Source organism: Salmo salar, chromosome 17 (genome assembly GCF_965601325.2).
Source record: "Salmo salar chromosome 17, fSalSal1, whole genome shotgun sequence".
Classification (NCBI taxonomy): Eukaryota; Metazoa; Chordata; class Actinopteri; order Salmoniformes; family Salmonidae; genus Salmo; species Salmo salar.
In genome coordinates this window covers 6769314-6796458 of record NC_138307.1, presented here as the reverse complement: position 1 = coordinate 6796458, position 27145 = coordinate 6769314, and the positions used below count along the sequence as shown (strand labels likewise).

Sequence of the window (27145 nt, the reverse complement as noted above, 5' to 3'; positions counted from 1 at the left end):
TTATTGTGGGAAGCCTGTGGAAGGCTACCCAAAACGTTAGACCCAAGTTAAACAATTTAAAGGCAGTGCTACAAAATACTAATTGAGTGTATGTAAACTTCTGACCCACTGGGAATGTGATGAAAGAAACAAAAGCTGAAATAAATCATTCTCTCTACTATTACTCTGACATTTCACATTCTTAAAATAAAGTGGTGATCCTAACTGACCTAAGACAGGGGATTGTTTACTAGGATTAAATGTCAGGAATTGTGAAAAACTGAGTTTAAATGTTTTTGGCTAAGGTGTATGAAAACTACCGACTTCAACTGTAATAGACTGTAAAAACACCAGGAAATCAGCTCCAAGTGATTTTAATTTAAGAAATCTGTTCCCAAGTATTCCCACGCATAATAGAGAGAGACGTAATCGTATACAAATATAAGCAAGGCTTGAAATTAAATATTTGTTTGGAACTCTTGTGGTCAATTTACAGTCTCAGTTCCGGCCCTCAACCAGCCTCTCAAGGAAAAACCGTCCTGCGGCCTAATCTAGTTGATGATCCCTGTTCTAGTTACTTTAGACAGAAACTAAATTAGGGAGGTTGGTCAGGGAAGACGGGTGGGCATATACCGCGACCGTCTAGCAATCCAAAGGTTGCATGTTTGAGTCGTGTCGGGGACAACTGTAGCATTTTAGCTAACAGCAAAAAAGCTGTAAAAACTAAAATATATATTTGTGTCCTCTGAAGGTGGGGTTAATACAAATTTCATAATTCTCCTTGGTTGCTAGGATGCAACAAGCAACCTGGTCTCAGAAAAATACGTGTAATACTATACGTCCATCAAGAAGTATGATAACTCATCCAATTCGTACGCTATTGTACGACTGGGTAAGACGTTTGATGCTATACGTCCCCTAATTCGTCCGCTATTGTATAACCGCTATTCCATTCACAATGTAACCTAATATAATTAAATATACCACACTAAAAGCATGGATCATGTTTGCATACCAAATCTTACGAATTGCCCTGAGACCAGGTTGAATAGGGAGGTAACAGCACAGAGGCACTTCAGGACCATTCACACCACGTCAGATTGTTTTCAAATAGTTTTCCAACAGTGACAGTAGAATAACTACTAAAAAGCCAATGTGTGGTGCATGTACTAACATATTTAGATAGCCTGGTGCCAGATCTGTTTTTTGTCTTTCTGATTCCTATGGTCCTTGGCATAGGTAACAACAGGTGTTGGCTGTACAGCACATACAGATCTGGGACCAGGCTAGTAACTACGGCCAGGGAGATGGTGTAACACTTCAAGCCGACGTCTTACCTCGAGCGGTTTTGGTGCAGGTGCGTCCGTTGCCATTGAGGGGCGGTGGGCAGCGCCCGCAGACATAGCCCGTGTAGGGTGGACGTCGGTCGATGCACTGGACCCCCAGGAAGCACGGTCGGCTGGCACACGTACCTGTCACGTTGTTGTTGTTCCCTGCATGGGATGATAGCTCTGGGCCTGGAACACATAATCACTGTTATCAGCCCCAGGACATGTACATATTTATCAATTCATTCTCTTCCCCCTAGCCTTCACATGAAAAGCGATGATCACCCTTTGTTTATGCTCAGTGGGATGCTGTAATCAGTTGTCACTGCCTCTGCATCAACCACACCATGCTGTCTTAATCTGCATATTTCATGATTAGTCATAATTCAAATAAACACAGCCCCGTAGATGAAAACAGCTCACAAAAACCACTGACGTACAGTTGCCTACCGGGGTGATATATTCAACACTGCCTGACAAATTTTATGTGGCAGGACCCGCAGTTAAATCCAAAGCTGCTACAGTTGCTAATTGCTCAAATGTCTTTGATTAAAATACAAAGTCTTGGAAGACCAATTATATAAAGGCACTTTATAACTAAATTAGGGCTGTGGGGAAACTCTTAGTTGGCACTTTGTGTTTTGATGACAGGCGGCTCATTACGGTGCTTCAGGATGAAAGTCTCCTGAGCAATTGATTGATACGCTACCAAGGTCAGAAACCCCTTGGAGCGAGAGGTGTGTGTGAGACCCCGACTATGTCCCGTCTTCACCTCCAGACCCGCCCTCACCCCCAATCCAGCTGCATCAGCTTCTCTTTACCCATAGGCCTTCACTCCACTCCTGGGCTCCCCTCTAACCCCCACCCACAAAGAAGTGGGATGAAAATGCCAATTGCCCTATTAGTCTTAAACAAAGATATGTCCTTTAGAACTGAAACTGCTGGTATCATTGGCACTTTCTAGATGGATTCTTTTAAGTTTGTCCCATAACTTTGTCCTTTGTTTCTCACCTTGCACAGGCACCACATCAAACCACCACATCATCAAAAGTGTATTATGGCTAGACTATGCTGCATTATATTGGTATTGTACATTTATCAGCATATCTCTATTCTATGACGGATCTATGGAAGAGAGCAGACTGAGACCGAATGACTGTCATTGTAGTGCAGTTAGAAGCTTTGAAACGTGACACTGGCAACCCTTCTCTTTTTCCTATTTGCGTGCCACACAGCGATTCTTCTCCTCTCTCTCGCTATTAAAGCGTTTCGTCTTTGCGGTGACAAAAGATGAAAAAGAATGGACCATCTGTCTTTTATTAAGAAGTGATTTATCAGCGTTATGACTCCACATATTAAGGCTTATCGCCTGTGAATTTTGTCTCATTTTCGACTAGGGCAGCAGAATCCACTCAGACAATGGGTGGTTTTATCGGAACTGCAGGGCCGATGGGAGATGACATATGTTGCTGTGTGCCTTTCAATCCCATCTCCAGCCCTTTAGTGTGATGATGATGACAGGCAATTTTGCAAGGCCGCTAACTGGGCTGGCTATAGCTGCCAATGCCAATGAGGTACTCAGTCGTGGAGTAATGTGACACCCCTGATGGTCTATTATAGGAGCCCTGGTGTTAAGCAGCCTTTTGTAGGCGATCTGAAGAGGATTAGACAGAGGCTATGGGAAATACGGGGTATGGTAGTATGTGCCAGGTGCACCGGTTTGTGTCAAGAACTGCAATGCTGCTGGATTTTTAACGCTCAACAGTTTTCCATGTGCATCAAGGATGGTCCACCACCCAAAAAAACTTCCATCCAACTTGGCAAACGTGGGAAGGCATTGGAGTCCCTGTGGAACGCTTTCGACACCTTGTAGAGTCCATGTCCTGACGAATTGACACTGTTCGGTGGGAAAAAGGGGAGGGGGGTGCAATTCAATATTAGGAAGGTGTTCCTAATATTTGGTATACTCAGAGTACTTGCCAGTTTTTTGTCCATTCTTAGATGGTGTATGTACAACTGGGGCCTTGGCAGCTGCCCTGTTGGTCTCTGGAAGTCCAGGCATGTTGGTTTGTGGGAGTCCAGGCTTATTGGTCGGTGGGATTCCAGGTCTGCCAGAGTCCATCCTGGGTTGATTGTGTTGGTCTGGTCTGTTGTTGGGTGAGGTCTTAGAGGTGGTAGTGGCGGTGGTAGGGACAGTGGTGGGTCCAATGCTGGGGACATTTGGGATCGATCGTACAGGTGCTGCTGTGTAGAGACAGATGAGGACACATGGTGAGAGTAAGAGGTGGGCTTCATAGCACCTCAGTGCTTGTATGATGCTGGGAGAGAGATAGATAGACACTTCAGGTTCAGAGCCAGAAGTTTGTCTTATGGTGTCACATAACCAATACTGTTTTTATGATACATTTCATAGAATCTTGAGTTCTCAAACTCTATTCAAGAATGTTGGTCCACAGTTTATCAGCTCTTTTTTTTTTTTTACAACACTTTTCATCCCACACCTACACAGCTAGAAATCACAGCTCCTCAGTAGATCTGTGAGCAGAAGAATCGTAAAAAAAAAAAACGTAGAAAGGAAAGCAGAGCAGGAGGAGAGAGAAAGAGACGGTGTGATTGATGACGGCAGAGCGGAGCAATGGCAAGTGAAATAAACCTGGCAGTGTAACTCCTGCCGAGGCAGCATGGCACTATAATAAACAAAGCAGAGGACCACTCAGCCGAAACTCATTGCTCAGAGGGAGAAAAAGATTAGAGAGAGGGAAAGGCTAAGATGCTTGGAAAAGAAAAGCGGGGAGGTTGGTGGAAACATGGCATGGCTTTTTGGGAGCAAAATGGTGACTAAGTGTGTGTGTGTGTGTGTGTACAGTGGTTCTTCCTTTAAAAGTTGTGGCGTACTGCAGCACAGCTTGCGGGGTCATTTAAGTGTCAGCCATAGTTGCCAGAATGACGCAATTTATCACAATCTACCTCAAACGGTTGCAGCACAAAACTCAACACTTTTAAAGGAAGAAACACTGTATATGTGCAGGTTTGCCTGCACTCCTGCAGAATTCAAGTGGTTTACCCTGGACTACAGAAACAAACGTCTGCTGAATGAAAATTGCATTTCCCCCTAGGTTCAGTTATATGTGTGTTTTATGGATGGTGCTCCAGCTTAGCCTCTGCTCCCCCTAGTTCTGTTCCCCTCGCCCTGTGGCCCAGGCGGTAGATCACTCTGTATTCAACTAGGCCGTGCTCCTTCCATGCTCTCCCCCCTCACCGCTCCTCACTTCTCCTCACCTCAGCTTTAGGATCGGGCAGTACTGTTGATCACTCTGTATTTGACCAGGCCATGCTCTGTGCTCCCTGCTCACCCAGGCCCAACACCTCACCTCACCTTACATTACCTTGCCTCACCTCAGCTCTGTGGCCCAGGCGATAGATCACTTTGTATTCCACCAGGTCATGCTCCTCTTCCATCTCCCTGCTGCTAGCCCGGCCCCTTAGCTCATCACTGTGTTCAGCCATGCTCCTTCCTCCTTCCTGCCAGCCCTACTCCCTCCTCTGCACCCTTCCAGGTTCTCACACTTCACCTCTAATGGCCTTTGTCAGTTAGCTGTCAACAGAGAGAGGCACACCTGAGGTGCTGCGGAAGCACTCTGAGCCTGGGGCCGGGTGGCAGGATACACTCTGCTCTGCTCTCCCTCAGAGGGGAAGTGCTTCACCAATTAACTCAGCTCAACACCCCCCTGTAAAACCTCAAAAAATGAAGAAAAGAAAACACACACAAAAATAATTTATGGGGGAGAGAAGGGTCGAGCCATCACATGCCCTCTGGTTTCCATTGGACATGCATCCCTGTTGGTTATCATGTGAGCGGTTCAAAGTGCAGTGGTCAATTATTCCCATTATTGTCTGTGCAATGATATCCAGATATGGGAATTGTGGAATGCTGAGCTGGAATGTCATTGTTTCGGTTTGTCTTGTCAAAGATAATAGTGACTGACTGGTCTTCCCACAGTTACAGGTGTATGCAGCTTTACGTTTCCATCCACTTCCATATTACAGGTGGGAGAAAGTTGCCTCTGGAACATCTTTGTAACATTTCTTATTTTCATATCAAATCAATCCCTTTTCTATACTGATAAACAGGGCCCACAGTCTGTTTCTATGGAAGTGAATTGGCTAATTGATACAGTAGTGTAGTAGCACTAGTGATTTGATTGACCATGCCTACCTGTTGATGTAAAAAGTGTTGATAAATACATTTGATTGATTGACCATGCCTACCTGTTGATGTAAAAAGTGTTGATAAATACATTTGATTGATGTGCAGGTGGTCCCATCTCTCAGCATACCGTGGGGGCAGCCTCCACACCTGTAGGAGCCGAAGCTGTTGAAGCACTGGACTCCGGGCATGCAGGGCGTCCTCTCACACTCATTCACATCTTCCTGACAGGTAGCGCCTACACAGAGTCCCAGAGACGGACAGACATTATTATAACAGACAACACAAAGACAGACAGCCGAAGTCCATTACTACAACAGGTAGCCCTTACACCCACAAAGACAGAAAGACAAGGTATGAGCCAAGCTCACAGACACACAGACAGAAAGACAAGGTATGATGAGCCAAGCTCACAGACACACAGACAGAAAGCCAAGGTATGAGCCAAGCTCACAGACACACAGACAGAAAGCCAAGGTATGAGCCAAGCTCACAGACACACAGACAGAAAGCCAAGGTCTGAGCCAAGCTCACAGACACAAAGCCAAGGTCTGAGCCAAGCTCACAGACACACAGACAGAAAGCCAAGGTCTGAGCCAAGCTCACAGACACACAGACTGAAAGACAAGGTCTGAGCCAAGCTCACAGACACACAGACAGAAAGACAAGGTCTGAGCCAAGCTCACAGACAAAGATGCAAAAAGCCAAGGTTTGAGCCAAGCTCACAGACACAGAGGCATAGAGCCAAGGAAGCCCATTACAACAACAAACAGAGAGTTCATGTATTTTCAGCCAGTGACGTGCGGGTAGGCACAATGAAGGAAAGAAGAACTGCAATGAAAAAGAAATATACATTTGATCAATAATCATTTTGTCATCCTCATGTATTTTCTGCACGATAAAAATCCATTTCTGAACTAGCACTTTCCAAATTTGCAGTGATCTGGTAGAAAACGCACAAGGAGGCCAGGGGAAAGGCAGTCTCGCCCTGCGCCTTTCTCCTGCCTCTCAAACTCCAAACAGGCATTGACATGACTTGTGCATGCATGTTTCTACCTTATACTGCCAGCTAATGGACGCCAAAAGGCAGGCAGAGAGCTTCACTGCCTTTCAAGTGTCAATATGTCCCACTCATTTTCCATGCACTCAATTAATACATGCCCATGCATAACGGTGTGAAAAAATGTATGGGATAGGCAGGAGGACAGCCAGCTCCCGCCTATGGACGTCACACGTCATCTGCCAGTTACGTTTGTTTTACAGCTAGATAAAGTAAGCTGATCAGGATGGCTAACATATTGCATCTGAAACAGTATTCAAAGTTGGATTTTCTAGCGAAACAGCAGGTGATAAGGGATGGAAGACCAACACCTAAGCTTAGGGACATACATCAAAGGAAGGGACAGAAAAGAACACAATCATTTCAATATGAGTGGTATCAACAGAAAGACTGGCTCTGTGGCTGCGTTGCTAACAGCCAACTCTACTACTTCCCCTGCCTGCTTCTTCACCAGTGACAGCGTGTAGACAAGAGCCGGTTACTGCGAAAAACTTGCATACAGCACTCAACAAGCATGAGAAATCATGATTGTCTCATATCCAAAGCCAGAAAGTTCTTAAAACATTTGGCAATGAACGAACAACGGAGAGATTTTGAAACACCTAGCTAAATAATGCTACGTCATGCTACCTAGTTAGGAGTTGGCATTCCGTGGCAACGATGAGAGTGCCAGGTCATCAAACAGGCCCAGGGCCAACTATGTGGAACGATTAAACAGTTAGCAACCCATTTAGAGACCGCCAAACTGTTCGCTTTTTGCTCATAGCCTATGATGGAATTCTCTATGTGAAATTGTTTTTTCCGTGTTCTGCAGAACAAAGTGACGGATATGGGTTTCTGCTTCACCAGTATCAGAATCACAATGAAAGCACTGGAAAGGCAACGACAAACCTATGATAGTTTCTAGGAGCGATTCAAGCAGAGATGCAATGAACTGGGCCTGGCAGAAAGCGAAAACTCATAGTAAACAGTCGATCAGAGTAGAGAGGGGGCTAATCTACTATAACATAATGGACAATATCAATGTTCAGATGAGAGCTAGTGTAACACACGGGATACAAACCCAGGTCTCCCATGGGAGTAACCTATGTCTTAGACCATTAGACCAATAGGAAATTCCCTACTGGCCTGAGGGTCGACACTGGTTTTGAAGTTCGCAGGCAGGGTTCCCTCATCACATCACAATGATCGACTCATGTCTGCTACACCAGGTTTGACCCCTTTGCTGAACTTCATTTCCTTGGCTTAGTGGTCTGCAAAAAAATTGGAAACAATGTCACGAGACAAATCACCTGGACAGCTCCTCAGCTTTTTGTTCCAGCATGACCTGAAACAGACCGTCCCCGAGGCGGACAAAGTTACTGCAGCTGGTCCTCACTATACCAGCCACAACAGCAGCCGTTGAGAGGCCATTTTCTACGCTGAAACGGATAAAGACATACAGTCGAAACCGAACCGTCAAGGACGACTCTCATCCCTTGCCATCACCTCCACTGCACCGAGAACGACTTGTAAAACTGACGGCCAACAGGGACGAGTGTTACAGCTCAGTCACTGATGTCTTTACCCAGAAGGATAGACGGATGGACTTTGTATACAAGTGCAAGTGTTTATTTACAGTAGTGCCATCTACTATGATTACATTGCATGTCTACTGTGTAAGTACAGTATATCTCTCAATCAGTAGCACTGACTACTAGGCCTGTTGTGTTTGTAGCGTTGTCACAAGTAGGCCTTTTCGCTGGCATTTCGGTTGCTGTCCGTGGTGCTGAAAGTCGCCTGTTCATGCAGGGCAGTGGCTGAGAGGGGCACAACCTATTAGGGCCTGTGAATGTACGAGTGTCTAATGGTTAAGCCGCCAACCTGACGCTGTTTGATGGTGGTTGTTTGATGGTTGTCTTTGTGATCGTGCCACACCGATAAACACTGTAGCAGAAATCCGCTTCATGAGTGCGCGTGCATGTGTGAGTGAGTGACGGGGACCTCAATAGAAAGTGCCTGCATGCCGTCAGACCTCAACGCACGTCATTGTTTTCAGCTCTTAGCTACTCCCGACCCCCACCTCACCTCACCTCACCCCTGACCTTTCAACACTTACTAGCTACACACACAGCCTAGAGGGAGTGATCAGGATGTTTGGATCTAGCCCGCCACTGTTCGTTAACCCACGAGAGCACAGATCTGTGTTTTCAGCAGGGGTTATGAATACAGTGCAAACACCACTAAGACTCTGGGCTCTTTGTTTCTGCTAGTGGTGAACGGGGAGGGGAAAATGTATCAGATCTCTGGCAGTGTCAATACACACTTCTGGGTTTCTCTGTCTTGGTGTGTGTGCATGCGCACGCGTGTTCCTGCAGCCTACCTCTCAGGCCCGCAGGGCATTCACAGAGGAAGCCATGGACGGTACCAGCAAACACCCCGGCACCACACGGACCCGACGGACACGCGTCAATGTCCTCCTGACACAGGCCCCCTCCTATCCCCAGGGGACACACACACACAGGTACTCGCTGCTGCCCGCCGGGAAAGCCATGTTGGTCACACACGTCCCGCCGTTCAAACAACCGCAAGGCTTCACAGCCACCTGAAGAGAAGAGACAGACGGACGGACAGACAAACAGCTGTTACATTCATAGCTTCCCACATAGCCAATTAAATGTCATCATACTCAGCCTGTTATAGGAACAGAATAGCTTCATATGGTCTGCTTAATCACAGCGTATGGCTGTTTTCACTTTCCCTAGATCTTCAACTCCTCTCAACGCTAATAAAGAGATAAATACTCACTCTGACTCAACAATACCCTCAGATAGAAAACCACCATCTGCTTCCAGAGATCTTTGTATTACTGTTTTATACCATGGGAGTTGAGGGTGATTATCAGCATCATATCGATGTCTTCTTTATTACTGTCCGTACCAAGCCAGACGTGGGCTCACAGGGTAAGGTGCAGCTACTCACACAGCTTTTGGGGGTAAACTGTTTTATTACCACATAACCAACTATGGGCATGAGCCTGGGAATGTGAAAACCTTGGGTTGTCAACTTGTCACACACATCCCCATAGTAACCAGTGTCCTCTCCAGCTCTAAGCAGACAGACATCTCGTCAACAGAGGATAAGCATGTGTGGAGCTATGGTGTGGAGAGAAACACATCCGTAATGAATGCATATGTTGACTGAGGTCTGTTCGAGGTCTGTTTTCAGGATTTGGGGGCTAAACTGTGGTGCGCCACCCACCAAGGGAGGGAGAGAATGAGGGAGGTAGGAATAAACTGTCATCCCCCCCCCCTCTTCTCTCAACTCGACGGTGTAGCTGCTCTGGGCATTGCACTCGTCCGACAGCGTGAACTCGAAGCTCTGCCGAGTCTTCCCCTTCATCTCCACCGGATGGACTTTCCAGATGAGGAGGAGCGTGGAGTCGGGAGGGCCATGCTCCAGGAGGAAGAGGAGCGCCGAGACTTCGGGGTCCGCCGCTGTGAACTGGAACACAAAGTTCTCCCCCGCGAAGGTGCTGAGGCCCCCCTGAGGCTGGTGCAGGTTGGGGGGCTGGTTGACTGGGGGTAGGGGGGAGAGGGAAAGAGAGTGAGAGAGAGACAGAGAGAAAGATGGAGAGATAGAGATAGAGACAAAAGATAAAACAGTATAAAGTGTTCTCTTTTTATCAACTGTGGTTGATAGACGGTATTCATTATTGTGCTCCAGCTGTTTGAGAGGGTAGTTCCTGGAAAACAGGGGAATTGAGGGGGAGCTGGTGTACTGTAGTCTACTGCAGACAGCATCACTGACACTGTGAAGCCCCAAAAGGCTGTCACAACACGTTAGTGTCAGGGGTGGGACGCAGGGAGGGAAGGAGAAAGGGAGAGAGAGGGTTGGAATGGCGGGAGGGAGGGGAGAGGAAGATGAAGGGTGGGAGGAAGAAGGAGGTTTACAGTCTCTCTACAGGGACACAGAGACATGTGAAGACAGGCTCCTCTGTTGCAGAGTGCTGTTAGACAGGTCCTGACAGGTATAGAAACAGAGCCCCTGCAGATGGCCTGCTCTCCTTTGATCTAACACTGGGATAGAGACTGCTGACACAGCTAATGAGACCAGGCATCTTCCTCAAAGCTGAGACCGAATGACATAGACAGTAACACAGGGACAGGCTGCTTCAGAAACACAGAGCCCTTGAGAAGTGAGAAAGACAGGGCCTGTTCAAGGCCTACTAAGAGACTATTTTCTCATTTGTGTGTGTGTGTGTGTGTGTGTGTGTGTGTGTGTGTGTGTGTGTGTGTGTGTGTGTGTGTGTGTGTGTGTGTGTGTGCCTGGGTGTGTGTGCCTGGGTGTGTGTGCCTGGGTGTGTGTGCCTGGGTGTGTTTGCCTGGGTGTGTTTGCAAGTATAATCCAACAATATAACCTTCAAAGGGAAAGCTGTTCAAAGCCCAGAAAGGAAACTTCCTGACCTATAACTCAACGAAAAGAGATTCACTTCGTCTGTCATAAAACTCATAAAACTCCAAAGTTCTTCACTCCATCAAAAGTGCCCTGTGCCAATCATGATCAATCTTGTCTGACTGTCCATTATTAATACCTATTAAATGGTGTTAAGGAAGTGAACCATGCAGCGTAAAGATATGGGAAGCATCTGTAGCCCTCAGTGGGTGGGTGTGCTGCAGGCCGGGAGTCAGACTGTAAATATACCTGAGGAGGGGTAGAAAGGTGGGGGGGAGGGAGAGAGGGAGAGAGGGAGAGAGGGAGAGAGACACTGTATATACACATAATATGACATTTGTAATGTCTTTATTCTTTTAGAACTTCTGTGAGTGTAATGTTTACAGTTCATTTTTATTGTTTATTTCACTTTTGTATATTATCTACTTTACTTGCTTAGGCAATGTTAACATATGTTTCCCATGCCAATAAAGCCCCTGAATTGAATTGAATTGAGAGATATAGAGAGAGAGAGGGAGGGAGAAAGAGTGAGTGAGAGTGAGAGTGAGAGAGAGAGAGAGAGAGAGAGAGGGAGAAAGAGTGAGAGTGAGTGAGTGAGAGTGAGAGTGAGAGAGAGAGAGAGAGAAAGAGAGAGAGAGGGGGAGGGAGGGAGAGAGAGAAGGAAGGAGAGAAAAGGGAGAGAGGGAGAGATTGTCTCCCCTCTCTATACCAGTGTGTCAGCCCCCCTCCAAGTGAAAATGAATGACCGTGGCAAGAGCACCGCTATCTATCGTTTCCTTCTCTCATTCCTCAAGACGATCACCTTCCCACTTTAGTCTTGCGGAGAATCTGAATTGCATTTCTTTGATCCTTCGCGTCCTCCCTCCTCGCCTCCTTCTCGAAACCCATTGGATGAGAAGGTCAGAGGGGAGGGATATCTGACCTTCTCATCGAATGGTTTTTGAAAAAGAGGAGAGAGGACGAAAGGAATCAAGGATATGCAATTGATATTCTCCGATTGTCAAGATGTTGATCCTTTTTCAAACCTTACATGCCGATCACGATTACCATAGCTGTTTGCAGTCTGTTGTATCAGTGTGGAGTTTGAGACTTTTCAAGCATATTTTGTTCCACAATATTCAGCAGTCATTTCCAATTGAGTATGCATTAGACTGATTTTATTTACCTTCATTTATGGACCATGTGAATTTGGATGTGTTTACAGAGGAGGCAGGGGCTGGCAGGATTGGAGTCTCCTTTAGCAAAACACATTCCATCTATATTACATGTCCTCTCCTGACAGAGACAGAGACAGAGACAGAGACAGAGAGAGAGAGAGAGAGAGAGACAGAGAGAGAGAGAGAGACAGAGAGAGAGACAAACAGAGAGAGAGAGAGAGACAGACAGAGAGAGAGAAAGACGTTCACTATTACTACATTTACTGAGATAATAAATAGGAATGAAAAGGTTCAAGGAAGAGTGTGTGACAGACATGAACTAGTACACATTTATGAAGCAACTCTTTTTTTTATAGAGTGTCATGCAATGTGATCTTCTCAAAAAAATTTGCACTAGGACATCTGAGCCTCTCTCTGGAGACCCTAGAATAAAATCACAGCAGGAAATGAACAGAAAACAAACGCTAACAAATCCATCTCTTCCCAATGTAACTCAATTTGATTAAAACATAATTGGCAGGAGTAGCTACAGTAGTCCTCTGTGTGTGTGTGTGTGTGTGTGTGTGTGTGTGTGTGTGTGTGTGTGTGTGTGTGTGTGTGTGTGTGTGTGTGTGTGTGTGTGTGTGTGTGTGTGTGTGTACTGTATGCTGTGTGTGGTGAGGACATTCATAACGTCTGTGGTTTTGAACAAACATCCATGGACGTAGGGAGCTCTGAAAGTGATGTTGTGTGTCTGTTTAGTCATCCCATAGACAACTGGTATTCCAGAGCTCGGTTCCCACTGTACACTAAACCCAAGAGTAAAGATGTACAACAATACTTCACGAAACATGTTGGACAACAAGTTCAACAACAACTACCCTGCAGACATTACGAGACGGCCTGGTTTTCACTTCTCGTTATATGAATATCGTAAGTCTTTCTCAGTGGTGAGGTTTTCCTAATACTGCATGGTTTTTGAGGAGATGCACTGTGTCTTTTAGGGGAAATATGAATGTGTGTGTGTGTCAGCGTATGTGTGTGTGTAGTCGTGCGTGCATGTGTGCCTGTGTTTGTGTGGTGTATAGTAGTTACCTTTAACTTACAGAGTCCGGAGTGGGTTGGTTCACACAGCTGGCACACGCCATCGAAGATTGTTAGCACCTTAGGCTCACTGTACTGAGAGCCGTCATTGGTCACCTGATACAGGAAGGAACAACACTGTAACCAACCAATACTCAACCCACACTAGTGCTAACCAGTTCAAGACACTGCACCTGTACATAGCCCATCTATAATTTAGCCCAAACTACTACCTCTTCCCCTACTTTATTTATTTATTTAATTTATTTAGCTCCTTTGCACCATATTATTTATATTTTAACTTTGAACTTTCTTCAAATAACAACTCTACCATTCCAGTGTTTTACTTGCTATATTGTATTTACTCTGCCACCATGGCCTTTTTTGCCTTTACCTCCCTTATCTCACATCATTTGCTCACATTGTATATAGTCTTATTTTTTTCTACTGTATCATTGATTGTATGTTGTTTTACTCCATGTGTAACTCTGTGTTTTTGTATGTTGTCGAACTGCTTTGCTTTGTCTTGGCCAGGTCGCAATTGTAAATGAGTACTTGTTCTCAACTTGTCTACCTGGTTAAATAAAGGTGAAATAAAAAATAAAAATAAATAAAAATTCCTATCATACTGGAGGGCTTCCTTGTCTTGAGCTTGGTTTGGATGGTCAAATTGTTAGGTGGTTTAACTAAGTAAATCATTTAATATGATTTCAGAAGTTTTTAGCTCACATACTGTAAAAAAAAACGATAACAATTTGAAACTCACGCTTATGTACACTTGGACATTTTCACAGCATCCAATACAAATATACCTCACATTCCTAAGGGACGGGTGACTCAAACTCCCCTAAACCTTGTAAATTAATGGCAGAGCCTGGGCTAAGGTAGGTAATATTGGGCTCATCCTCTAACCCCACTTACCCAGGCTCACATAATCCAGACAGACCTGACTTTGGGCTAACCTTGGGGGTGAGGAGAGAAGCCCCACGGCTCTGTCTCCTACATTGAGATTTATGCTAATGTCTTCTAATACAGCAGTAAACAAACAGCGATCCCAAACCACTCAGGGACATGCTGGAACATGATATATAGGCTGTATACGAGGAGGAGGAGAAGATCAGGAACAGGGCAACGTGGAAAGACTTCAAGTTGACTTTGAAAAAGTGAGCCATAATCCCGGGTTCTTGCAAGGAAATGAGGTGACTTTCCATGTGCTTTAGTAAAACGAATTAGTTCACTTTATTGACGGAGCTTCCCCAGATGGGAAATACTGTACATAACTTTACCTTGACTTCCCAGCGAGCGTAGGGTTGGTCATCCACCATAAAGTCTACAGCATTGACAGTCATGCTGTTCAGCGAAGGGACGGAACAGTCTAAAGCCTTGGAGCTCAGGAAGGTAGCTCTGGTCCTCTGCTTCTCTCCTGGAACCCGCTCACCATTCAGGTTCTAGAGGAGATAGATTAGATTAGATTAGATTAGATTAGATAGATAGATAGATAGATAGATAGATAGATAGATAGATAGATAGATAGATAGATAGATGATAGATAGATAGATATAGATAGATAGATCACCATCAGAGCATGTGAATAATGTGTGTCTAACGTGTAATTACACGTTGATAACGACTGAACCCCAGTCCTGTAGAGCGGTAGTTTGTTAGACCAACACACAGCTTACTGTGAAATAGACACAAATTACTAATTCGAAATACGTGACAGGCACACGGAAACGTTTTTCAAGTGTATTATACAATTTTTATCACAACGCATTTCGTGTGTATTACACAATTTTCTTTCTTGATAACGCATTGGTGTACATTAAACAAATTCCATTTTTTGTGTGGCTAATGTTAGGTAGTCTAGCTAGGTGGCTAATGTTAGCTAGGCTAGGGGTTAAAGGTTAGGGGTTAAGGTTAGGGTTAGGTTTAGGGGTTAAGGTTAGTTAACATGTTAAGTAGTTAACAGGTTAGGTTTAGGAGTCAGGATAAAGGGTTAAGGTTAGGGGAAGGGTTAGCATTTTCAAAAATGCTAAAGTTATCCGCGATCAGATTTGAACATACAATCTTTGGGTTGCGAGACATTCACGTTATATGCCAACCCATCCTCCCTGACCAACCTCCCTCCTATCGTTTCTGTCTTAAGTAACCTACTGTCTTTATCTGTGATTGAAATGCACTGAAATGAAAATCGTACACTGCACACGAAAAAAATATACTTTGGGATATTGAAGTCCTGTTGTGAACTAGCAGTTTACCAGTCTGTCTGAGGGATGATTATAAGGCATACAGCAATGAGCCCTCCTCCTATGATCGGAAAAGGGAATCTAGAGCATCATAGTTTTGCTGAACTCTTTCAATTAAAAAATACTGGTTTGGATCCTCAGAGAGATTTCAGCACCCTGTCTGTTTTTTTCTGTGTTCCCCACTCTGTTTAACACGGCAACACTTTGGGGTATGTCCTTGTATGACCGTGACCATTGTCTGAGTTATTTCTCTCACCATCAGTCGTGTGAGGTGGCAGCCCAGGTTGGGAGAGTCGATGAAGCAGAGGCCGAAGACCCGGACGCTGCGACAGTCGAACGCTCTGATGTCACACAGACCACTGTTCTCCAGGTCTGTCAACTCCACATGCTGACCTGAGGATGGACGAGAGAGGGATGAGAGGGGAGAGGAGAGATAGATCATCAGACAGGAGGAAACAAGGAGTGGAATATGGTTTAGGAGAGGAAGCTCCAAACAGAAAGAGTCAATATGCAAGTCTAGTGCAATACAAGCCCACTCGCTGACAAACCAAAATGGAAGATTCATGAATTCGAGGGTACTCATGTATACATAACGTATGACGTGACAAAATGGCACGTTGTCCTTGACTACAACACAGTTAGTAAATTCACAGAGACGGTCGCAATAAATACATCACCAGCCAGACACAAAGTCATAGCATTGGGAGGTCATGTTCAAGTACATTGTCATGACGCAGCGAACTGTTTTATAACTGCCAGAATGAGTTTAACACTTGGAAAAAGTCACTTTGACTCTGTCTGCATAAAGTACAGTACTAGTATGTCTGCCTTCTTTGATTCTAGTTTGATTCTACGTTCTACATATTAAACTTGGTGGCATTTGCTTGAATAACATACATAACAACAAACAATCAACACAAAAGAGGAGACAATGCCCCTTCAATGTCCCCTCCCTGATCTGTGCTGTGGCCCAGGGGGAGACTTGATGCTCGCCTGTGATCAGCTATTAGCTGGATTTATTGGCGTGCCCTGATGTGTTCCCCAAGGACCCTGATCCCAGATCAACTACTATAAATCACACAACACACAGGGAGATGTCACGGATGGATGCCCGGACCTCTTCCTGGTAATAAACTGCATCCTACTATCTCCCATCTCTCAATCAGGGTCTGTGTTCACAAAGCATACCAGAGTAGGAGTACTGATCTAGGGACAGTTTTGTCTTTTAGATTAGAATTATATGGACCATAGGGACCTGATCCTAAATCAGCACTCCTTTGTGGATGTGGATTAGGATTACTCACTGTATCCACTATCAACAATAACTTGAGAGTGCAGTAGTCTAATGTTGTAGACTTAACAACAAAATGACCAATAAGCTGATTAAATCCAATTTCAAGATAAGCTGTTTTGACGCCAAATGATGCCCAACCTCTGAGCAGCTTGCAAGTGAACACTCACTGAGTACCGTCCCAGCGATCCCCTCAAACCCCTCCATCTCGGCCCTGGCCATGGACTCCCCCAGCTCCAGGGCCCTCTGGGTCGTGTCCTCCAATAGCTTCCTCTCACACTCGTTCTCCAGGTAGGGCACCAGAGCATCCTCCCAGGCCAGGTCATCCTACATCAAGTTCAAGAAGTTCAAGTTTAACTGCACTCACATTGCAGTCAATGGAAACTGAAATCCATGCGCACACTGTACAACTGGCTTGACAAAAGGGCAGACAAAACATATACTTACAAGTTACAAAATCAACAACGGTAGTGTCCGAAATGGCACCATATTTCCCTGCCCTATGGGCTCTGGTCAAAAGTAGTGAACTATATAGGGAATAGGGCGTCATTCAGATGCAGACATAAACAGAAATACCTTGAGCTGCAGGTCCAGCATGCACAGGTCCACTGCCTTTTCCAGCCTCCAGCCCAGCAGCCCTCTACACACTGCTCCCACCGTGGAGTTCCCCAGGGCTAGCTGGCACACCTCCAGGGCCTTGACCGAGGTAAGCCCGCTCGGGGTGGGCCACACAGGCTTGGCCGCTGGTCGCTCTGCAGACAGGTGGTGGTCCTCAGGGAAGAAATAGGCTAAGCTCTCCAGGTCCGCTTGGCTCAGGGACTGAGAGGTGAAGATGGGCTGGAACTCGTACAGTGCCTAATAATGACAATAATAACAATAGAAAAATGCTTAAATAATATCAAGGGTCATTCAAATAAACTCAAGGACACTATACAACAAGAAAAACAAAAATAGAAGATAAAATCCAAAGGAAGAACACCTGTCTCTTTGGCTTGGGCATGTTGTCGTCTACGGCAACCAGGAAGTCTCTTCTCTGCTCCCTGTCAATCTCTCTCTCACTCTTATCCCCGTGGTCCCCAAAACCACCATAGTCCACCATCTGGGAACTAGGCTGTTTGTGTATCTCCATAGGTAGAGCTGGGACGTTCAGGATGGACACTCCCTGGTGGCCACTTTGTTCTGGCTCAGCGCTCCTAATGTACTCAGAGGTAGTGTCCACCCAGGGGAAGACGGAGGTGTCATCCACGTTGTCGTGAGACTGGCACTGGGCCTGGTGCTGGGGCGACAAGGGGTTAAAGTTATAGTGGCTATCTCTGGTGTGGCCCGTGGCGAAATGCAGAGACATGCTGTAGCCCTCCTGACACGACAGAAAGGCCGTAGTTCCTCCACCTCCATTAACAGGGGGCATGGTGTCAAATATGCTCTCCCCCGCGGCTAGCCTGACACAAAGAAGAAACAGAGGGATATGGATCAGACAATGAGCTATCTCATCAGACTCTGACTTAGAGTAAGCCTTGGGGATAACACAGAATTTGATAAAGGCTTTCTTTTCTCATGCCAGCTAAAATAGAAAAGGTAACCCAAGGTTGTTACGGAACAACAATTCACTTACAAACTAAATGACCAAAAGGAAAGGGGTGTGGGAATGTACACTGAACAGCTACAAGCTCAGGGGAACTCTCTCAGATCTATATAGAATCATTAATAGTTACCTCCATTCCTGCACAAAGCATTCTTGTTCAGTGCTCCCATTGGTGGTCCCATCAGGTCCATGGAAGTCGTTGTGACCGTTCCGGTCAAACGTCCCACAGAGTCCTGTAGTACTGCTGTAGTCCACACTGGGAGCTCTGATTGACAGGCTCATCCCCCAATCACTGACGTCCGCCCTCACAAAGGCCCCAGATGGTAAGATCAACTACATAAGGAATAAAAAGGGATAAAAGCATCTGCTAAATGGAATATATTATTATATATTATAAAAGTAAGAGTTAACCTTTATTTCACCCAGATGCCAATTCTAACAGATCTTAATGCAAACTGCATATTACAGAAAGAGTTCACTCATAGTTTTCTTGTGTGGATCAGTGTAGTAGATAAAGGAACCCATCAAAACAACAACATCAATCTCCAGATCTTTCTATCTGGAGAACTAGTGTTGGACATTACATTACATCAATCGTACAGTGTTGTAGATTGCCCCTAGCAGAAAGGTGTTTTTCCATGACTGGTAAAAGTTGTTTCATGCAATATTGGGCTCAGTGGGCTCACAAAGTCACACATCCCCAAACCTGTCTAGACAGTGAGGGAGGTAACAGCCCATAAAAGTGGTGGTAATGACTTTAGTAAAAAGCATGAGCTGACGCATACCCAAAAATGCTTGTAGAGGTGCTGACTACCCGAGAAAAAACTGTACAAAAAGAAAGTCACACAAGCTATGTATGCTCCCAACAATTGAATGGGTAAACCTACTTGGTAAAAGTAATCACTTTAAATGAACCAATGCCTACTGTGATTTTCTTCCCCTGATGAGATTCATGGATCTTGATCCGATACTGACTGGAGCCGCTGGTCCCTCTGGACCCACTGTTATATCCTCCCAGGTTCTTCAGAGAGAGCTGGGGCCTGGTCTCCTGAAGCTGACCGTTACACATGTCCAGCATGACCACCTTAAGGACCACAAAATAAAAATAGGTAATTGACTGTATTGTGTTATCCTTATAGTTTTCTACTGTTTTTACAAGCTGTATATATATGCATTTCTTTAACCCTAAAAGCGGCAACTTATTTTTAGTATGTTTTTACCGCAAATTGGTAATGATTGCAAAGAGACACTGTCTGTCAAGCAGTACCACTTTCTATTTTATTAACCTTTCGTAACACAAGTAAATTGTAAGGGGTGCGTAACCAGTGGCAGGGAAGTCAGATGCAGGAAAGCAGAACTAGGTAATAGCCGGAGCAGTTTAATTGCAAAACCAACGGCATAAAGAATAACAAGACATGGGTACAAAACCCGTCGCGCACCAGTCAACATGTGCACAAGCACTTACAATAAACAATTCCACACAAAGACATGGGGGGAACAGAGGGTTAAATACACAATACGTAATGAAGGAAATGAGAACCAGGTGTGTAGGAAAACAAGACAAAACAAATGGAAAATGAAAAGTGGATCAACGATGGCTAGAAGACCGGTGACGCCGACCGCCGAACGCCGCCCGAACAAGGAGAGGAACCGACTTCGGTGGAAGTCGTGACATAAATGGTTTAAATTCTCCACAATAAGCGTATATCAAAAAATGGTCATACATTTACAGTCAAATATAATATTTCAAAATATAAGTCTTTGTATATTTTAAGAGATATTTTGATCAATTTCATCCATTGCCACTTGTTATGAACATTTGTTTGTTATTCATTCAAAGTGTTATGTTTCTGTGGTACTCAAAGGCTGACAAATTGGCGATTGAGCCACCAATATGGGTGATATAGGCGATATGGGCGCCGGTGCCATCAGACTTTTAGCTCTATGGGCTATCAACTCAGTTTAATTTGCATATCAAAGATGAGACTCTCAAATTGGTATAGAGATATTGAATGAAAGGTAATTTATGTTTTATTTATACTGGCTGCCACGCCCTCCCAGGATCCAGATCTGGGGTGGCTCCATATCTATATCTTTTAGGGGTACATACATCTACCTCTGTGCCAAATTTGGTGCTTTTATCAGAAAGTTGACTATTGAGTCGACATTTACATTTGATTTTGTAAATAGGGATCTTTTAGCCTATAGTTTGTTAAAGACAGAGGTTGATGGGAAATTTTATCAAGCAATCCAGTCTCTTTACAAAGTGCCAATTGCTTGTGTGCATGTTAATGAATATCGTACAGATTGGTTTCCCACACCCTCGGGTATAAAACAAGGAGACGCCTTATCACCGACTTTGTTTGCTTTGTTTATAAATGATTTGGCAAAAGAAATTGAACAGTTAAATATTGGAGTAAGATATGATGAGGAAATGCTTAGTATCCTTTTATATGCTGATGATACTATTTTGATGGCAGAAACTGGAAAAGTCCTTCAGAACATGTTATTATGTGCAGTCTGTTGGTGTAAAAGATGGAGACTTATGATCAACCAGACAAAAACACAGATAATGACTTTTAGAAAAGAGACGTGTTTTTCAGTTTTGTTTTGGTGAAGACATTCTGGAGTTTACTAGCATTTATAAATATCTGGGTCTTTTTATTGATGAACATATTACCTTTCTATATGCAACATCTGCCCTGCTCGACTCAGCAAGTAGAGCTCTTGGGGGAGTTATAGGAAAAACTAAAACAATCAAAGATATTGGTTATGCCACGTATTCCAAACTGTATCAGATGTGCGTGTGTCCTGTTCTGGACTATTCAGCAGGTGTGTGGGGCGCTAAGAGGTATTTTAAAGAAAGAACATGTTCATAACAGAGCAGTACCTTGCTTTTTAGATGTCCACAAGTTTGCACCTCTGCTTGCAATAACTAATGACATGGGCTGGGACCCCTGTGATGTGAGATGGAAGGCGCGTATGGTGATACTTCGGAATAGACTGTTGGATACGCCAACTGCCAGAAACGTTTTTCAATGGGATCTATCCATAGGGGGAGCCTGGGCAACTGAAATGTCTGACCTTCTTCAACAGTCTGACTGTGAACGTCAGTATGAAAACCAAATTAAGGGAGACATTAAAAAAAACAACTGTTGATGCAATATGAAAACAATTGGGTGGAGGAGATTAATCATAAACCCAAACTGAGAAACTTTTGTTTGAGTAAAGGTTAATTAGTGTGTGAGAGATATATTATGTATAACCTACCTAAAAACAAGAGATCGCTATGTGCACAGGTAAGATCAGGGATATTGCCTCTGCGTATTGAAACAGGTCAGATCAGGGATATTGCCTCTGCGTATTGAAACAGGTCAGATCAGGGATATTTCCTCTGCGTATTGAAACAGGTCAGATCAGGGATATTGCCTCTGCGTATTGAAACAGGTCAGATCAGGGATATTGCCTCTGCGTATTGAAACAGGTCAGATCAGGGATATTGCCTCTGTGTATTGAAACAGGTCAGATCAGGGATATTGCCTCTGCGTATTGAAACAGGTCAGATCAGGGATATTGCCTCTGCGTATTGAAACAGGTAAGATCAAGGATATTGCCTCTGTGTATTGAAACAGGTCAGATCAGGGATATTGCCTCTGCGCATTGAAACAGGTAAGATCAGGGATATTACCTCTGCGCATTGAAACAGGTAAGATCAGGGATATTGCCTCTGCGCATTGAAACAGGTAAGATCAGGGATATTGCCTCTGCGTATTGAAACAGGTCAGATCAGGGATATTGCCTCTGCGTATTGAAACAGGTAAGATCAGGGATATTGCCTCTGCGTATTGAAACAGGTCAGATCAGGGATATTGCCTCTGCGTATTGAAACAGGTAAGATCAGGGATATTGCCTCTGCGTATTGAAACAGGTCAGATCAGGGATATTGCCTCTGCATATTGAAACAGGTAAGATCAGGGATATTGTCTCTGCGTATTGAAACAGGTAAGATCAGGGATATTGTTTCTGCGTATTGAAACAGGTAAGATCAGGGATATTGCCTCTGCGTATTGAAACAGGTCAGTATTATGGTGAAATGGAAGAGGAAAGACTATGTAATTATTGTGACCTCAATGAAATAGAGAATGAAACTCATTTTATCCTCTATTGCCCTTTCTACCTCGATATAGGCTTGCTCTTACTCCAGAAAGCACATCAGGTATACCCTGCCATTATGTGGCTGAGTGATGAGGAGAAATTGAAATGTTTTTTGTCTATTGTGTATTTCCGTTTGCAGAATATTTACATATAGCATGGAATAAAAGAAAACGGCTACCGATAATTAAATAGTAAAAATATTTAGCTTCTATGTGGTTAATGATGCGTGTATATATATTGTGTATAGGCTTGTCTACCATATGAATCTTCTCTTTGTGTCAGACTGGGTTCAAGTGACTTCTGTTTCTTTTCTGTATTTATTTGTCTGTATGTACAGTTGAAGTCGGAAGTTTACATACACCTTAGCCAAATACATTTAAACTCAGTTTTTCACAATTCCTGACATTTAATCCTAGTAAAAATTCCCTGTCTTAGGCCAGTTAGGATCACCACTTTATTTTAAGAATGTGAAATGACAGAATAATAGTAGAGAGAAATATTAATTTCTGCTTTTATTTCTTTCATCACATTCCCAGTGGGTCAGAAGTTTACATACACTCAATTAGTATTTGGTAGCTTTGCATTTAAATTGTTTAACTTGGGTCAAACCTTACGGGTAGCCTTCGACAAGCTTCCCACAATGAGTTGGGTGAGTTTTGGCCCATTCCTCCTGACAGAGCTGGTGTAACTGAATCAGGTTTGTAGGCGTCCTTGCTCGCACATGCTTTTTCAGTTCTGCCCACACATTTTCTATAGGCTTGAGGTTAGGGCTTTGTGATGGCCACTCCAATACCTTGACTTTGTTGTCTTTAAGCCATTTTGCCACAACTTTGGAAGTATGCTTGGGGCCATTGTCCATTTGGAAGACCCATTTGCGACCAAGCTTTAACTTCCTGACTGATGTCTTGAGATTTTGCTTCAATATATCCACATAATATATCCTCATGATGCCATCTATTTTGTGAAGTGCACCAGTCCCTCCTGCAGCACAGCACCCCCACAACATGATGCTGCCACCCCCGTGCTTCATGGTTGGGATGGTGTTCTTCGGCTTGCAAACCTCCCCCTTTTTCCTCCAAACATAACGATGGTCATTATGGCCAAACAGTTCTATTTTTGTTTCATCAGACCAGAGGACATTTCTCCAAAAAGTACGATCTTTGTCCCCATGTGCAGTGGCAAACCGTAGTCTGGCTTTTTTATGGCAGTTTTGGAGCAGTGGCTTTATCCTTGCTGAGGGCCTTTCAGGTTAGGTCGATATAGGACTCGTTTTTCTGTGGATATAGATACTATTGTACCTATATCCTCCAGCATCTTCACAAGGTCCTTTGCTGTTGTTCTGGGATTGATTTGCACTTTTCGCACCTAAGTACGTTCATCTCTAGGAGACAGAACACGTCTCCTTCCTGAGCGGTATGACGGCAGCGTGGTGTTTATACTTGAGTACTATTGTTTGTACAGATGAACGTGGTACCTTCAGGTGTTTGGAAATTGCTCCCAAGGATGAACCAGACTTGTGGAGGGCTACAATTATTTTTTCTGAGGTCTTGGCTGATTTCTTTTGATTTTCCCATGCTGTCAAGCAAAGAGGCACTGAGTTTGAAGGTAGGTATTGAAATACATCCACAGATATACCTCCAATTGACTCAAATTATGTCAATTAGCCTATCAGAAGCTTCTAAAGCCATGACAACCTTTCCTGGAATTGTCCAAGCTGTTTAAAGACACAGTCAACTTAGTGTATGTAAACTTCTGACCCACTAGAATTGTGATACAGTGAATTATAAGTGAAATAATCTGTCTGTAAATAATTGTTGGAAAAATTAATTGTGTCATGCACAAAGTAGATGTCCTAACTGACTTGCCAAAACTATAGTTTGTCAACAATACATTTGTGGAGTGGTTGAAAAACGAGTTTTAATGACTCCAACCTAAGTGTATGTAAACTTCTGACTTCAACTGTATGTTTTTATGTGTATATATGCAGTGTGTATGTATGTATGTATGTATATTATTGTACTGCTCTAGGGATGTAATTATTGTTTGGATAACCTTATTGACTATTATGTATTGATGTATTGTATTTTTTTCACTCTGTGATGCACAATGCAGAGAACGCCGGAAGAAGAATTATCATTGAATTACCATAGTGAATTATTGTAATGTTTGTTAATGTGTCAATTAATCCCATAAGGGATGGGTTGCCAAATGACGATTTGACACGAAAATAAAAATGTCATTCATTCATACAGCTTAGCCATGCACCCCTAGTATACAAAAGAGTGATTACGTTTCATTCCTCCTTTTGACCTCTGTTAGCACTTTTAGGGTTAATTTTCAAATAAATTAAATCAATCTATCATTCATTCAATCAATTAGTGATTTCCCCAAAGCATCTTGCCTGCTCAATGTGTAAATTGATGTGTTAAACTGTAGCGCTTTGTGTTTTATGTTGTAATTGTGTCTTTGTATTAAACTTTTTGTGCTGCTGTTTTGGCCAGGTCTCTCTTGTAAAATCGATGTTTAATCTCAATGAGACGAACTTGGTAAAATAAAGGTAAAAAAAAAAAATGTCATCAATCAATCTCGTTTCCCTCCCTGGCCGCCATTCCACAGTTACAGGACACAGCATAATGGCGGCTGCCACAGTCCCACTGACGAGCCTGGACCTTGAACGCTCGGTGAAGGCTCTTGTAGAGGATGAAGGTACCCGTCTGCTGGTTCTCATAGTGTCTGGTGGGGAGAAACAGGTCTTAAAACAATGATGATAAATTGGACTGATATCATAGCTGTGATGTTCTTACTTAAAATACCAAAACAACATTTATGTATTGTGCATCTTGCTCGTGAAACATTTGCGACAATTTCTTAGAATTGAACATGTGCATCAAATAAGTTATTTTAAAGTTATTTTACTGGTAAGTTCAAATAAATGGTAAGACCTAGTTTCCAATAATTGTCACGTTGGTATGAATGATTCGGGAGACAGGTGCAGGAATACGTCATAGTTTTTTTTATTTCACCCAAATTACAGCGTGCCATGTAATCGGGGACGAAGACCAAACAAACACATATACCACACACAGGGTTGAAACCCAAACAAAAGAGCGATGAGTACCTTGAATAAATAACACAAGCGCACAATGATTAACACACAGGATTAGACCCGTAAGCATATGCGCAATCCACAATGGTACGAAAGCCAAAACACACAGCACAGGTACTCACACGACCAACGGACATAGTAACAATAATCAACAGCCCAATGGAAACCAAAGGGCACATATATACAAATGCAATCAGTGGGAATAGGGGACAGGTGTGCGTAATGAAAGTTCCGGAGGGATCGGTGACAATAATTATCATATAAAAAACACTTTTCCATCTAATCAAGCAAAAAATGTATTTTGATTATGGGATCTAGAGATTGCATAAGCACAATGAAGGTGAAGCAATTATTTAAAAATAAATAGGCTTTAAAATGTTCTATCCATTTAGAAAGTTATGGACTGGTCCCCTTCGGACCTGTTCGGTCTGAAAAACATTTTTAACATATTTATCTCTGAGTATTGGGTGTTGCAATGTTTTCAAGTACCAGCATTGACCAAACTCTCACGTAGTGAGCTGTGAGAGGATAGTTAATAATAATAATTACAGTAAAGAACTTAATCAGTTAGCAGGAGGTGGAGTGGTGATTTAAATAGCTCTTCTTGATCATTAACATTTTTTGAAACACACTGTATTTCAATGTACATGAAGGCCTATTGGAGGAAAGAATGGGGATGTGAAATGTGAAGTGGGTACTCGTCTCCAAGTCTGTGTGTAACACTAATATATAATAATAACATAGGCCATTTAGCAGATGCTTTTATCCAAAGTTACATAAATCGTAAATCCAAAGTGTATTTCAGTGTACATGAAGGCCTATTGGGGGAAAGAATGGGGATGTGAAATGTGAAGTGGGTACTCGTCTCCAAGTCTGTGTGTAACACTAATATATACTGCTCAAAAAAATAAAGGGAACACTTGAACAACACAATGTAACTCCAAGTCAATCACACTTCTGTGAAATCAAACTGTCCACTTAGGAAGCAACACTGATTGACAATAAATTTCACATGCTGTTGTGCAAATGGAATAGACAACAGGTGGAAATTATAGGCAATAAGCAAGACACCCCCAATAAAGGAGTGGTTGTGCAGGTGGAGACCACAGACCACTTCTCAGTTCCTATGCTTCCTGGCTGATGTTTTGGTCACTTTTGAATGCTGGCGGTGCTTTCACTCTAGTGGTAGCATGAGACGGAGTCTACAACCCACACAAGTGGCTCAGGTAGTGCAGCTCATCCAGGATGGCACATCAATGCGAGCTGTGGCAAGAAGGTTTGCTGTGTCAGTCAGCGTAGTGTCCAGAGCATGGAGGCGCTACCAGGAGACAGGCCAGTACATCAGGAGACGTGGAGGAGGCCGTAGGAGGGCAACAACCCAGCAGCAGGACCGCTACCTCCGCCTTTGTGCAAGGAGGAGCAGGAGGAGCACTGCCAGAGCCCTGCAAAATGACCTCCAGCAGGCCACAAATGTGCATGTGTCTGCTCAAACGGTCAGAAACAGACTCCATGAGGGTGGTATGAGGGCCCGACGTCCA

At 43.8% G+C, this 27145-nt stretch overlaps 1 protein-coding gene across 1 annotated transcript in view; it reads right to left on the bottom strand.

Annotated features, from left to right (window-relative positions):
* The window catches only part of LOC106575228 (von Willebrand factor D and EGF domain-containing protein), a 32909-nt gene extending 13485 nt beyond the window's left edge, over positions 1 to 19424 (bottom strand). Inside the window, exons 1-10 of the mRNA XM_082964379.1 lie at positions 19272 to 19424; positions 18477 to 18679; positions 17744 to 18203; positions 17341 to 17619; positions 16935 to 17091; positions 15730 to 15866; positions 14514 to 14675; positions 13240 to 13344; positions 12181 to 12283; positions 1317 to 1496 (exon numbers count right to left, since the gene is read on the bottom strand). Coding sequence (XP_082820505.1) covers positions 1317 to 1496; positions 12181 to 12283; positions 13240 to 13344; positions 14514 to 14675; positions 15730 to 15866; positions 16935 to 17091; positions 17341 to 17619; positions 17744 to 18203; positions 18477 to 18679; positions 19272 to 19424 — 1939 coding nt within the window. The remainder of the gene's footprint in view (positions 1 to 1316; positions 1497 to 12180; positions 12284 to 13239; positions 13345 to 14513; positions 14676 to 15729; positions 15867 to 16934; positions 17092 to 17340; positions 17620 to 17743; positions 18204 to 18476; positions 18680 to 19271) is intronic.
* Between the last annotated feature and the right edge of the window lie 7721 nt (positions 19425 to 27145).